At 39.3% G+C, this 15,467-nt stretch overlaps 1 protein-coding gene across 3 annotated transcripts in view; it reads left to right on the top strand.

Annotated features, from left to right (window-relative positions):
* eogt (EGF domain-specific O-linked N-acetylglucosamine (GlcNAc) transferase) overlaps window positions 1-12,011 on the top strand; it is a 37,641-nt gene extending 25,630 nt beyond the window's left edge. For all 3 annotated transcript variants that reach the window (XM_073072357.1, XM_073072358.1, XM_073072359.1), the window contains exons 14-17: window positions 1,056-1,111; window positions 6,225-6,344; window positions 6,999-7,101; window positions 9,548-12,011. In XM_073072357.1, the coding sequence (XP_072928458.1) occupies window positions 1,056-1,111; window positions 6,225-6,344; window positions 6,999-7,101; window positions 9,548-9,694 (426 nt within the window). In that variant the 3' untranslated portion in view covers window positions 9,695-12,011. The remainder of the gene's footprint in view (window positions 1-1,055; window positions 1,112-6,224; window positions 6,345-6,998; window positions 7,102-9,547) is intronic.
* The last annotated feature ends 3,456 nt before the right edge of the window (window positions 12,012-15,467 follow it).

Below are 15,467 nucleotides of genomic sequence, written 5' to 3'. Positions count from 1 at the left end.
AAAACTTCCCAGCCTCTATATTTCCATTGTGCATTTCCCTGAGTAGATCTGTTCCACTTAACACTCCCAGTTCCTGCCTAAGAGTATCGGTAGTCATCCTACCCCAAGTAAATAATTTTCCATTCTGTCTGCTCCTATCCCTTGTTTGAAGATGCTGCTCTTCTGTTTTAAGAAAGAGTACAATCAGTCAATCCATGCCTTCCTCACCATCGTGAGGGGAGATGGGGAAGAGTGGGGCAGGAGGGCTCGATTAAGGGGTGGGGAAGGGGAGTGAGTGGTGCTCTAGGGATCATGCAGGTTCAGCAGGACAGAGACAAATTAAAAACTGGAGGAGAAAGACGGCAAGTGTGTGTCGGGGTTGTGAGCGGGGATTGGTCAGAAAGAGGGAGAGAGAGATTACATGTACATGTCAATATATATCTTGATGCAGGGTCTCGACACAAAACATCAACAATTCCCAAAGCTTCTGGACTTGCTGGGTTCCTCCAGCGGGTTGTTTTGTAGCTTTAGGTTCCAGCAACTGCAATCTTTTGTGTCGACTTGTGTCTGCACCTTGTGCATTTCACAGTCAGTACCCTGAAAGTGTGAATTCCGTACTTCATCGATGTATTTTGTTGCTTTGTTTCATTTGTTAGTAAAGTTATAGCTTATCATTTCAGTTAGTTGTATTGCTTAAATTCCAGAATTAATGCAGAGTTACTGGAGAATACCTTTTGCATTGCCGAATTCTCTCATGACACCACATGTTCCCAGAACGTAGCAACTGAGGAAATTGAGAAATACATTTAAAATCTTGTGTAAAAATAGAATATGACCCACCCCTGTATAATCTCTACAATATTTTGTTGATAACATCTGTGTTGCTGTGACATATTGTATCCTTTGCTTTGCAGGCAATATCATTGGAGATTAAATGATAGCTTTATTTAACTTTTGAGAGTCGTAACAACTATTTAATTATAGAAGTTTTTTGCTAAATATTTTTGAATTGTATGAAGTACTCATTAAAATTAAATAATTTAATGTCTGGACAAATATTTTTATTTTGTTCTCAGCTGGTGAAAGCTTTGAAGACAGTGTCTGTATTTGACGTCAGAGTGGTGGATTACAAGTAGGTATTTAAATCGTACAACAGGGATGTGATTTTTAAATCTCTCAATGTAAAGGGGAAATGCTTGTTTTTCTCTGTAACTGATATGCAATGAAATTATGTTCTCAGAATGTGGTCTTTTCAAAGCCATGCTATACTGCCTATTATACTGTTAAGATTTTAAGATTGTATTCTGATATGCAGGGTAATTCCATGCTAAAAAAATGGGATTTCAGTCTTTAATTCATGTCTTTAATGTACATTTAGACATTTAATTACCATGTGCTCAGGGTTTAATTTCTTGCTTAACAAAGTCATTGACTGGGCTTTCTAGAGTATTTGCTGAATTAGAAAAAAGCTAAGTGGTTAATCAATTCTGTTTTACTACTTGTGCCACCGTGGATCCTGTATAATTACAGTGCTAGTGACTACTTTATAGAGTGGACCAAGATTAGTTGGTTAGGAAGGTACAGGAAAAATGCTCTTTAGTAGCTGAAGCTTCTTTAGGACAGGGGTCACCAACTTTTAATATTGACAATATTCTTGCGGACTGGTCGACGGGGTGGGGGGGGGGGGGTTGTTAATCACAACCGGAATATAGCGATACTCGAAGGGGATTCCTTATGTCTAGTCTATTCTGCAGTTTAGTTTTCGTGGCCATCAGCACTTGCTTCTGTCCTGCTCGCTCACGTTTTTTCCGCTCAAAAAACTCAACAGGTTTGTCTTTAAGTGCAGGGTGCTTGGACTCAAGGTACCGAAGCAGTTTTGAGGGCTTCATTGCCTCATTAGACAGCCTCCGGGCCCGAACTCCAGCCTCCCGCCTGCCCACTACCTTGGCCAGATGCGGCTGGTTGTGGGTGGGGTGAGAGGACAAGGTAAGGCCTGGAGGTCCCTGTGCCAGGGCCGCAGCGGTCGCAGTCCGGAGAGAGCAACTGACGGAGAGGGGAGTGCAACAGAGCGCGGGCCCGCCCCCCTTGTAGGATCTATCGGCAAACAAAAGTTTGGCTCGAGGGATGACTTTCAGTAGATTGCAGCGAGGTAGCTGCTCTGCTATTTACGAAACCCTTAGCCTGAATTTGGTCATCTGCAAATATTTTAGCACCGAGTTCCCCACGAACATTCGGTGTACTAAACAGATGGGAGGTGGCGCCCATCTGTCCACGCTCCAGGCCAGTAGCAACGGCACTTCTCGCCGGCTGCGCGACGTCAACCAGTGGTCTCTGGCACGAGGGTATCACTGCGTTTAGGCGACTGATGACCTCGTGCGTTCAAGTTCAACAGTGGGCGTGACAGGAAATGAGGAAAGGTGCAGCTGACTCATATCATTTCATATCAGCAAATCATATCGTTTCCTCATGGCCCGGTAGCACATGTTTTGCAGCCCGGTGGTTGGGGACCACTGTTATAGGACACTATACTCAAAAAGTCATGTAGGGATCCACAGTGGGGAAAATGAAGAGGGAGTGAATCATGTAGCATCCTGTATGTGTAAGCTGCCAATGAAAATATGTTACTATGATTGGGTGACTTAATTACCTCAGATTGCAAATACAAATGAACAAATGAATTAAAAAGGAATATTTTGGTGTTCTAGAATTGGAAGCTCAGAGAAAAGCACTTACTATGTTGATGCAAATTTAGCTTCACTTTGGGTGAATGCCACCTTCAAACAGAAGGGAAAATTGTGAGCTGATGAAGGCATTTGGCACACCTAACTCTCTCCCATCATCTACAGTGCCTCACACACAAAATGCTGAAGGAACTCAGCAGATCAGACAGCAACAATGGGAATGAATAAAGAGGCCAAAACTCTTCTTCAGGACGGGAAAGGAAGCGGGAAGACACCAGAATATAAAGGTGGGAGGGGGGATAGCTAGAAGGTGATAGGTGAAGCCAGACGGGTAGGAAAATAAAGGGCTGGAGAGAAAGGAATGTGATAGGAGAGGAGAGTGGAGCATCAGAGAACAGGACGCGGGAGGGGATCCAGGGAGCGGTGATAGGCAGGAAAGAAGAGGTAAAAGAGCAGAGTAGGGAATAGAAGAAAGGAGGAGGGGGAGGATTCTTTTTAATATCTTAAATCATTATCTGTAAAGGAGCATACTGCTACTTTTAACTGCCAGTGAAATGCCTTCCACTTGTGATGTTGGTGAAGAATACGCCAGCTTTTGTCAGCAAAGCGTATTTGTGCTGTAAAACACGATACTTTGGTTTCCCCAGGTAAAAACAAAATCCCCGATGATAAAAACCAAGTTATCTATTTTGTAAACTTTCTACATTTCTGACAGCGTTATACTGGCTCTAATTCTAGTATTCATTGTGATTACACCAGCTGGTGCACACTGGCTGAGAAATGTAAACTCAAAGGATGTTTGCAATATGAAAGAAGAGTTAGATGTTGCAGAATTAGTGACTGGAGGGGGGAGTGCATTGAAGTCATTTCCACAAGTTCTTTCTCTGTGTTTCAACTTAAAAAACATAATTAGGTATCCAGACCACAGGAACTCTTGTGGAGCACAGTTTATGGAGGTGACAAATTGTGATATTGTAAAGTGTTTTTTTTCACAATATCATCATTAATAATTCTTCCACCTGATTAAATAATTTTCCATACCATCTGCTCCTGTGCCTTGTTTGAAGATGCTGCTCTCCTGTTTTAAGAAAGATTACAATCACACAACCCATGCCTTTGTGTAAGTAGTATTACTGGTACACTTTTTAAAAAAAAGTAGAAAGCAAAGTTTAAATATTACACCCACAAATCACTGTTATGCCATGAAGCCAAAATTTAGTGTGCCATTACAGTTGGCAACAAATTTGTTACATCATAATGCCGTGCTTTATTGTCTGCAATCCCTTCCAGCCCTGTAACTTTCCGCAATCGCTGCACTCTTGGCCTCTTTTTGCATTCTGCATTTAATTACCTCCCCATTCAGGGCCATGCCTTCAGCTGCCTGGGTCCTAAGCTCTGAAAATCTGCCCCTTATTAAAAAAAACAACTGAGGTTCCATCCACCAATGGAAGTTCAGGAGCAAACAACATATGATTTGCCTCTGCTGAAGACTACATTTGACCAACAATTCTGTCATTTCTCTTGGAGAATTCTCTCAAGCAATATCATTGAGTCTTTCTCTGAACTCATCGTCATCTTTGTAGCAGTCATTTGTTTCACTTGAGTCTTCAGTTCTAGCTGATTCTAGCTTATCTATAAGTTATGTCATCTGTGCTGGTCATACTGTCAAATTTCACTGACCTTACTCTCTTATTGTACAGCCTACAAGGCAACATTGTTTTGCTCTTTATCTTAGTACATTATCTGTAAAGCAGAAAACTACTTTTAGCTGCCATTGACTGCTGAAACCTTTAATTTTAAACCTTTATATAGAGGAAGGTGGCCAACTATACAGAATACCATTGTGTCTGGAAGTTCCCAGTACTTTTAGTGCCCCAACTAATAAATAGTTTACACAAGTCACTGAAGTAAGTCCTTCCCCAGCAAGACCAATTTTGTGCTTTAAATTTTTCCGCAATACCCCAACCCCTACCTATCTTGCATTTTGCAGAGAGACAGAGCGCACATCTTTCTATTCCATTTACTGTTAAATAATTGTTTTGAATCTAAATGCCTGTGCAGGACGTCTATGGATTAAAATTTTTCTTTCTCAGGATTCTTAGTTGAGATCTTCTATGACATGTAAAAACTTGCCACACTAAGTTCCACGGTGTACTTTAGCTAACGCAGTGTAATTTTTTTTAGCTGGCCCTGCCCTCCTTTGACCATTTACAGTATATTACAGTGTGTAATTGAAAAGCAGGAAGGTCATGGTTGATGTGCCTTCCCAAATATGGCTCATGAGCTATTTATTTCTTTATTTGCCAAAGATGGTGTAGCTGTGCACACAGATGATAAACAAACATAAGGGGATCATTGCGGGCAAGTATTGGTCAAGACAGTAATGTAGTGGGCCTGGGCCTGTAAGCCAACTTCATTATGTAGCTATCTACCAGACTGAGTATCAGTCGGTATGTTTTCTAATATAATAGCACTTTCCTGCTATAATATCTTCATGGAAAGCTACTAGAACTTGATTTTAAAAAATATTGAATAGCTAGGAGAGTTTGGCCTTGACTGTCAGTTCTCAATAGAAAGTTTGCTGAGTTTCATTTATCTTTGTGTGGGCCAAATAAAGTAATTCAGTGTGCGTTCAGTAATTTCAATGTAAGGTGACATGTCATTTCAGAAAATTAAAATAGGCAGATAATAAAGAAGAAACCATATTCTGGAGCCAGTGGTTTGAAATTGCATCTTTTTTTAATAAACTCGTTATTCCATCTTGTTTTGTAAATTCAACTTATTCAATTAAAAAAAATGAAGCATGAAATTGATGGATTAAGTAGCAAATTGTTTGGAGTGAACTGTGATACAGCGCTTTCTGATTATGGCATCAAATTGTATTGAGTTTTCTTTCATTGTATTGTTCTTTATGACTTTCATTCTCCAAAAAAAAAAGGCCTGCAATTTTATTCATAGAGGAATCATGATTAGTTTTTCAACACAGATCTTTTAAATTAGGGTTCATTATTTTCTTCAGTCTAGCTTCACTTTGTAAGTGCAATTTTACGCAAATATAGTATCTTGTTTATTATTCCGTTCACCTTAATCTTCCCAACGAGCAATCAACATGAACTACCTGGAGGTATATTGAAATTATCGGACATGCACTGAACTAACTGCTTATTTTCCACACAGACTGAAAGTAAAATCAGAACAGTAAATTGTTCTGATACTGAATAGTATGCAGTTATAGAGAAATCTATGGCAAATAAAATCCATAACTTGCTTTATTTTGTTTGAAAATAACTCTGCAAAGTTCTTTACAGTGCTTAGCAACTGAGAATATTTGATGACATCAAACAAATGTTACCAGTTGGTTAGTGGTTTAAGTACTAGCATTAGATAGTTTATTACTTTGAGTTACTACAACTTTGAAATCTATTTTTGTTTTCAATTGCTTCAATACATTTAAAGATTAGTTTAAAAATAATTGCGTTTTGAAAGACTAATCTGCCTTAAACTGCTTATGTGTGGCTGTGATTAATTAAATTAATATTACTTACTTTCTTTTTATTCTTCTAGAGACATTGGGTTTTCAGAGCAGCTAAAAATAACATACAATTCGGATATTTTTATCTCTATACATGGAGCTGGACTGACTCACCTGCTTTTTCTACCTGACTGGGCTGTCATTTTTGAACTGTACGTAAGTTGTTTTTCCCCTCTCACCAGCTCCTCTGTAAACGATGAACTTTGACATGTTCATGTATCTTTTCTACATAATATAACTGCACTATTTAACCTGCAAATATCAAAATTCTGTTAATGTTAAGAAGCACCTTGCGATTGAACAGTGTTTACATGTTATGCAAAAATAGAGGCAAGTAGTAAATTATAAGGTTTGAATAATTTGATATCCTTGTCAGGTTAGTTGCAGTTCCGTTAATCAAATTTGTTGTCCTCTCTCACTTGGATAGTTGACTCATGTTTCCACATGTTTAAAGTGACAGGAGTGCACCTGGGCCTTTAAATGTGTGCTAAGACTTGGAGGTACCTAAGTGTTTTGTTTTGTAAATTACATAAGCATGTTTTCTGAAGCTTCACAAATCACATTTTTAAAAAATGTTTGACCATTAATTTGCACATCTTCCTATTTTCTTAAAGGAAGGATCATAAAGCCAATGCTTAGAATCCCTACAAAGTCATCAAACACTCTCTGTATTTGGGCCTAACTCCTCTAACATGCTGCTGCATATGCCTAGTAGTAATTGCACTTGAGAATGAGTTATTTCTTCGCGATACACTGCATTTTCTAATTAGATAAAATGTTATATAATTACCAAGTTTTTTTTTCAGGTATAATTGTGAAGATGATCGTTGCTATTTGGATTTAGCTCGGCTTCGAGGAATACCCTATATGACTTGGGAGAAAGCTGACAAAGTGATACCTCAGGATAAGGTTTGTGATCTTTTTAGACCAGAAGCCATAGGATCAGACAGGCCATTCGGCCCATCAAGTCTGCTCTGCAATTTGTTCCAAAAGTTAGGTCTTCAATTATGATTTAAACTACTTGATTTGTTGATTTACTTTGTGGAGCTTTAAGACTTCAATCAAGCAATAAAGCAAAATAATCTATACCAAACTCAAATTAAAGTGGCTGAACTACGGTTTACTGTTCACACAGGTGTCCATATTCTGCCAAATATTCACAGTTTACATTAGTGACCAGGAGGCAAAAAAGGAAAGGCATCTTTCCAAGTTTGCCTGTGCTACGAAAATAGGTGTAAGGACATGTGATGAGGATATTGTGATTCTGCGATGAGATATCGATAGATGGGGTGAGAACCTGCCAAGACTTTATACGGGAAAGTTTCAAGTCTTGCCCTTTAGTAAGAGAAATCAAAAAGTAGATTATTATTTAAAAAGAGAGAGCCTGCAGATGACTGAGGTTACAGTGTGTGGATCACAAGAGGTTATCAGGCAAGTCCCACAAGTATTAAGAAACGAACAGCATTTTGGCCTTTATTAGGTTTAAGAATAATGCAGTTTTGTTAGTTGTGTAGGGTGTTCATGAGGTTACCCCTGGAATATTAAATGCTGTTTCTGTTCCCTTAACCAAAAAATGATATAATGGCATTGATGGCAGTCAAAGGAGATTCACCAGGCTAATTTATGATATAAGAGGACTGTCCCTTCAAGTAAGGCTGCATGGTTTGAATTTATATTCTGTGGAGTTTAAGAGAATTGAAACATTTAAGATTCAAAGAGGCTTGACAGGCTAAATGCTAGCAAGTTTTCACTCATGGGAGAGTTATAAACTAGGAGATGTAGTTATAGAATAACAAATTGATGGGCTGGTCATTTGAAACTGAAATGCAGAGAGATTAATTACTTTTCTCGGGGGGGAGTGGGGAGGGGGATATGGGGGAGGGCAGTGATTCCCTGGAATTCTCTGTCCCAGGGGGTGATTGAGGCCAGATCATTGTAAGTATTTAAAGAAAGTATCGATAAATCTCTGAAAGATCGAGGATTGGAGGATGATGTGAACTGGCACATAAAGAGAAGTTGAGGCCAACATAGATCAGCCACATCAAGGCAGACTTGAGGGGCAGAGTGGCCTACTCTGCCCCTATTTTCTGTAGTTTCATTCTAGATTACCTCTAAAACAGGCGTTTCCAATGTTTTTTTATGTTATGGACCCCTACCATTAACCAAGGGGTCCGTGGACTCCCGGTTGGGAACCCTTGATCTAAAATGAATAAGAGCAAGGAAATAGTTCACTGATGTTATTTTTTTAAAATTTATGAAGTAATGTTATGAAAGGACATTCTTTAGAATAAATGGAAACAAAGCCAATTGAAATCTAATTAATGCAGTTTTCTGACAGTTTGAATTCTATTTAACTGCGATCTCAATGTTAATGATTTTTCATAATGTGTACACTTGGGTCACCAAGCTAAACTTCAGTAGAAAGTGAGACATGGCTGGACCTCTTGATGCTGGTTGTTTTTTGTAGATCTCAGCCACCGTCAAGAAGCTGTTTTAAAGTAGTTTGCTGTTTTTATTTGAAAACAGAATGATGCAAACTTAATAATAAAAGTTTATGACTTTTTTTTTTAGATAACTTTAAGTTCCTGATTTCAAAATGCTCAATGTTCCTCTGGGAAATTTTGTAATTTGCCTCCATTTTCAAATAGGACAATGCACAATGTAGAAAATTGATGAGAGGGAAAAGACTAGTTGGTCATTTGAGCAGAACCAAATACGTTTCCAGCAGGAGAATTGTTACCTAATATTAACTATACCTTCTTCCCCACATCATCACTCCTGCTGTGATGTAATCTCCAGGGCAAAGCAACAATAAAGAGAATAAAATGGTGTGATTAATGAAAAAGAAATCCTGGAGAATTAATTTCCAATTTTCCTCAGATAATTGAAATCCCTTTGTAGAAGACATTGACCAAATGCTTTCTACAAGGCCCATCTGTAAAAATGTAATATTTAACCCAGTTTAAGAAGGTCCCGCTTCCTCTTGAAGTGGTCTAAAGGGTCAGCAGGGATCACATTGCCTAGCAATATATTTTGGGGACCTGGTATTCTTTGGGCAAGGCCAGGTATATTTTCTTTTCCTACCCCTAAATGATTTAACTTCTTCCCCTCTGATCCTCATTAATCTGTTGAACTGCAATAATCAAATGTTTGCCAGAGAGATCTCACTGAAGTATGTCCATTTTATGCTGTGATGTAAATAAAATATGGCAATTAATTATTTTCATTGTCTTTGAATTTATATTGTCAATGTTTACATTTATAGTTCTTTATTGTGTTGGTCATAATCTCAGGATGGAGAAATTAAACAGTTTCTCCTAATTTTAATGATACATGATCTTTTTCTTTCATGCAGGGACATCATCCGACACTTGGGGATCATCCGAAGTTCACTAACTATTCTTTTGACGTGACTGAATTTATGCGTCTGGTGATGTCTGCTGCACAGAAAGTAACGCGGCATCCGAAGTGGCCTTTCACACAGTATCACAATGAATTATGACAAAATGTGGAAGTTATGTTTTGTTGGCAAATTTTAAAATGACTGATCACTTTTTAGATACACTTGTGAAAGCAGATAAGATTTTCTTATTGTTAGATGTGCTGTATTAAATGCATTTCTTGGTGTGTAAGATATTCATGGTCAGAATCAAATCTCTCTGAAAGTAGGCAAGTATCAGGTTGTACCATTAGATATTAGAATTTTAAGTATAAACCTATCTGCAGTATGTAGTATTAATTTGATTTGTCTTTATGCACTCCCCTCCATTTTTATATATTAATATATCCAAAGGAGTTTGTTATTGACTGGGTATTCCGCTGTTCATTTTGAGTGAAACAAGTAATTATTGATAACCAAAGCCATGGATCAATGTGGTTTAGAGGAAAGTCTTAATGAGAGAAAGAGGTTTGGAGATTTTAAGGAGGGAATTTCAAAGAATGGGAATGATGACAGAAGACATGACAATGTGATTGGGGTGGGTAAGGCTGTCAAGGAGAGATTTTTTTTTTGCAAAGACCAGTGCAATAGGAACAGTCTATTCTGTAACAAGTCAGAAGGATAAGTTTAGCTATGATCAAGAAACAATTTAAACACAAGGGAGATTGATTGAGAAATCGAAAGACTGTGAAGTTAAGGAAGGAAGGCGTGGTGGTGGGGATTGTTACAGAATACTAAATAGGGATAAGATGAGGTAGCATTTTCAGACAATTGCAAATGACTTGGAGAGTGAAAAAGGATCTAGTGCTTTCCTGGCATATATGAAGAATAAACTCTTCTCAGGCTTCCTTAATACCTGTACTGGGCTGGAGGCTCGAGAAGAGTTTATTTGACTTGGAGAGCTTTGAATACCTCAGTCTGGAATTGACCCAAGAACGGGATTTGAAATGAAGCCGTAGATAATCTTCAGCAGATGAATGCTGATGGGCACAGGGTTGCTGCAGGTCATGCTACCACCTTTCCAAGGTTCAATCCTGATCTCTGACATTTGTCTGTGTGGAGTTTGCATGTGTTCCTGTCGACTGTGTGCTCTGGTTTCATCCCACGTCCCGAACATGAGGAGTGTGGTAGGTTAATTGTTTTCCATAAATTGCCCACACTGTTGGTTAGAGAGTCATGCTGATCATGATGGAGTTAATGGAGATATAAGAGGGAAAAGGGTACAGGGATGGGACCGGTTGGAATGTTCTGAGAGCTGGTGTAGACTTGGAGCAGCCAGGCAGCCGTAATGATTGGAGGTAAGAAGTACTTCTAGCTTGGATGTGTAGTGGCATCCACACCGGACTTCGAGGCGAATGGTTCTGGGTTCAAATCCAGCCAGCTCCTTGCACGCTTTCCATCCATGTTGGGTTGAATGTCAAATTAGCAACTTGGCCTCGTTAAAACCAAATGCTAAAGAAATGGCAAGGTTGCCACCCGATGTGCCACAAGGCAGGGAGAGTAACATCAAAAAGTATTTAGTCATATGGCTGGGACAGAGGTAGAATTGGTGATCGTTTGAGGAATGGAATGCAAAGATGATTGTTACAATCTTGTCATCATTTATCTAATTCCAAAAGGGGGTTTGCTTAAATTATTTAAGAGCACAGGGTCAAAGTAGCAGTGGAAATTCATGGCTGAATGTCATCAGTATACACTTAGAAACCAAAATCATGTTTAGTGGAATCTGGTTAATTGGGGCAACAGTTTATTTGGGAGAACTCTTAAAAGACAAAAACTAAATGAAGGAAATAGCCAGGATTCCCTTCATTTATTTGGGACACTGTGCTGCTTCATTGGTGTAGGAGACTGTTGCCGTATAGTTTCTAACTAAGCAGCAGTCGAGTGCACTTGCGTAGTCGAGTACACTGTGTTTAGAGTGATAACTTTAAATAGTGTCAGTTGTGTGTGCTTGTGTTCAAAAAGCAGTGATTTTTATCAGTGTTTGTTGGAGAGAGTTCGGCAGTAAGATAATTCGGAACAGTTGTGTTCATGGCGGTTTCAATCATTCAGGCCTAGAGATGCTAGAAACAGCCGGGAGTGAAAATGGATCTCACTACTTCAACAAGTTAGGAATTTTGAAGATATCAACAATCATTGTGAATGTTACAACTAATATTAAGATTTGGAGAATGTAATTGTCTAAACTATTGTGTGAAGGCAGTCCACTATCTGCACTAGGTGTCTACTGTAATTTTGTTCATTTACAGTCAATAAAAAAGATTAATTCCTCTGAGAACTACCGGTATTAGGAATTAATACAAGTTTTATAGCAATGTAGAGGTATTGGTAGTGTTCTTATTTGTTCTGTATTTAATTTAAATACATAAATTTTTACTGAGTTAAACAGTAGTTTGTCTTTTTTTATACTTTTTAACCATTTCCAGGAAATCTCGGGTGTTTGGTGCAGCCACTTATTTGGACCAAAGTGTACTGGTCCCAATGTGCCACAGTTAACTGGAATTTACTGTAATGTGGTTTATATGACCAAGAGGAAGGAAATGAAGCACTAACGATAATCCCAAAGGGAGTTTGAGAGCTGTCTGGAGATGAAAATCGAGGCCATGAATGGAGTTAGGTCAAGGCAGTTCCACTCATCTGGACTTTAAAATAGAAGCTTCACAGAAAGGTTTACTTAGCTGTGGCAATGGTGCTGCAGTACCTTTGCAGTTTCTTTTTTTAAAAAAAGATTTCTAGCATTAACCGTCTTTATTTTTGGAATAATGAATTGAATGAATTAACTTTATTCCTCACATATATGAGGAGTAAAAAACCTTTATGTCTCAGTCTAAATGTGCAATGTGCAATCATAGTAGTTTATAATAATTTATAGTAAATAGAACAGTCAATGTAACATAGAAATACACTCAAATCAGTCTGATGGCCTGGCGGAAGAAGCTGTCCTAGAGCTTGTTGGTCCTGGCTTTTATGTTGCGATACCGTTTCCCGGATGGTAGCAGCTGGAATAGATGGCTTGGGTCCCCAATGATCCCATGGGCCCTTTTTTACACACCTGTCCTTATAAATGTACTGAATCATGGGAAGTTCACAACTTCAGATGCACTGGGCTGTCCGTACCACTCTCTGCAGAGTCCTGCGATTAGGAGAGGTACATTTCCCATAGCAGGCAGTGATGCAGCCAGTCAGGATGCCCTAAATTGTGCCCCTGCAGAAAATTCTTAGGATTTGGGGGCCCATATCAAATTTCCTTGACCGTCTGAAGTGAAAGAGGTGCTGTTGTGCCTTTTTCACCACACAGCCAGTATGTACAGACCACGTGAGGTCCTCAGTGATGTGGATGCCGAGGAACTTGAAGCTGTTCACCCTCTCAACCTCATCCATTAATCCATAACCAGCTCATTTGTTTTTGCAAAATTGAGGGAGAGGTTGTTTTCGTGACACCACTGTGTCGGAGAGATGACTTTTTCCCTGTAGGCCACCTCATTATTTGAGATAAGGTCAATCAATGTAGTGTTGGCAAATTTAATTAGCGGATTGGAGTTGCGGGTGGCGATACAGTCATGGGTATACAGGGAATAAAGGAGGGGACTCAATATGCAGCTCTGTGGGGCTCCCATATCGAGAGACAGAGGGTTGGAGGTGAGGGAGCCCACTCTTACCACCTGCTGGCGATTTGACAGGAAGTCCAGGATCCAGCTGCACAAGGCCAAGGTCTCTGAGCTTCTTGTCGAGCCTGGATGGAACTATGGTGTTGAATGCTGAACTGTAGTCCAAGAACAGCATCCTCACATAAGCATCCTTCTTCTTCAGATGTGTAAGGATGATATGTAGAGCAGTGGCTATTGCGTCATCTGTTGATCGGCTGGGTTGGTAGGTGAATGTGGGGGTACAGTTTGGGTGGTAGCATGCTGCAGATGTAGTCCTTGATCAGCCTGTCAAAGCATTTGCTTATTATTGAGGTGAGTGTGACAGGACACCAGTTGTTCAGGCATGTTACCGTGGTCTTTTTTGGTACAGGGACAATGCTGGATAATTTGATGCAGGAGGTAACTCTACCCTGGGAGAGGGAGAGATTAAAAATATCAGTAAACACACCTGCCAGTTGTGCTGTGCACATCCTGAGTATCTTAAAGCAAGATCAAATCAAGTTTAATTGTCATTCAAACCATACATGGATACAGCCGAATGAGACAGTGTTCCTCTGGGGCCAAGGTGCAAAAATATACACTGTAAAAATATGAGAAAGGGGATAAAAACAGTCAAGTAAGAAAACACAAGAGCGACAAGTCCTGCATTTGAAATAATCAAGAGAATGCTGGTTGCAAATTTGACCCTTCTAATTTATCTTCAATAACTTGTTGACATTTTAATGAATCGGACAGTCTAATGTTTCACTTTCATGACCAATCTTTGATTTAGATTTGTGACCTTCAGTGCTAAGACAGTTCACCCTTTCAGCCTATCATTCCGTTCTACAATGCTGTTTTCTTAAATCCGCTCCCTCATCAAGTGCAGGAGCCCATTGCATTAGTTTGCCTAACACTTCAACAGCTTGTTTACCTGACTTGGCTCTGTTGTTCCCATCCCCCCAACCCATTCTCTTGCCCAAATTGGTTATTACTAGGATTGTGCAAATGTTACTCTTTCTTATCCCACTACTCTCGAATCAATTTATGGGTAAGTTCTTCCTTCTGCTTTCTACCATGTATCTTTTCATGAATCCCAAAACCAGAACATTTCCAAACTAGTCCACTAGTCTGCCCACTACAGCACGATTCCCTCTAAACTGCAGAGATGCATGGCTGCGCCGTAACGGAAATGCTCCCGTGCACATAGCCTTTGTTACCATGCAGCTGGAATTTTCTTTTATATAATGTTTATTAAAGCGCTGTGCAGTTTTCAGACCATGTAAAAAAATATTCCTGCTCAGAGCAATGGTTGGTCCACACTGCTATATAAAGATTGAGGGAATATCACTCTACAGCATCAAAGAGAAACTGCATTATTTATTTCAGGTTGGAGACCATTCTTCAGATCTGTGCATTATTCTGCTGATTATGATTATTTTTTTATTGCTCATGTTCTATATTTTCTGGAGATTTAGAAGATTTATAAACATATTTGAAATCACAAAGCCAAAAGTTGCTAGTAGATTTATAAATAATGGAGCAGTGTCTTTATAAATAAACTTTCACTTATTATCAAACTCCTGGAACATGTGGTCATTCATTTTTAATGTCAGTGCTTAGGATGTTATACACAGAAAAGTCTACAAAGCCTGTTATAATCAAGAGTATTAAAATAATGTGATCCTCCTCCTCATCTGAGACTCTTCAACCCATAGAATAGCTTCTTATTTCTGCCAGCCATTACATTCCTCCCTTTTCAATCACAAACTAAAATAATATCAATCAATATGGTGTGTTCGAATTTAGAGATATGCAAACTGGTTAATGTGACAGAGAATACTGCAGAGAATTTAAGCTGCTGGGTAAAGTAAAATGCATTTCTCCACCAGTGGCTATGAGCCAGCATGATTAGGTGCATGTCATGGGATATATTTGTAATCTCCCACTGACTGGATCTGATCCTATACTTGCTCCCTGGCCATGGATTCTGATCTCATGACTGACATATCCCACTGCCATCCAAGCCCACTTGTTTTCCCCCTACTGGCCATCTGAAGCCCCTTGCCTTTTAATCCTTCCGACCTCTGAATACCTTCCTTCCCACTAGAGATTTCAGTTCAATTTATTTAGTTCAATTCTCTAAACCCACCAGTCTCCAAGTCCCCCACCCCTGTCCTCTGCAACCCCAATTTATAGTCCCAATTCCC

The sequence above is a fragment of the Hemitrygon akajei genome, chromosome 19, assembly GCF_048418815.1.
Source record: "Hemitrygon akajei chromosome 19, sHemAka1.3, whole genome shotgun sequence".
NCBI lineage: Eukaryota > Metazoa > Chordata > Chondrichthyes > Myliobatiformes > Dasyatidae > Hemitrygon > Hemitrygon akajei.
Note: the sequence above shows the minus strand (reverse complement) of the source record. Positions and strands in the feature narration are given on the sequence as shown.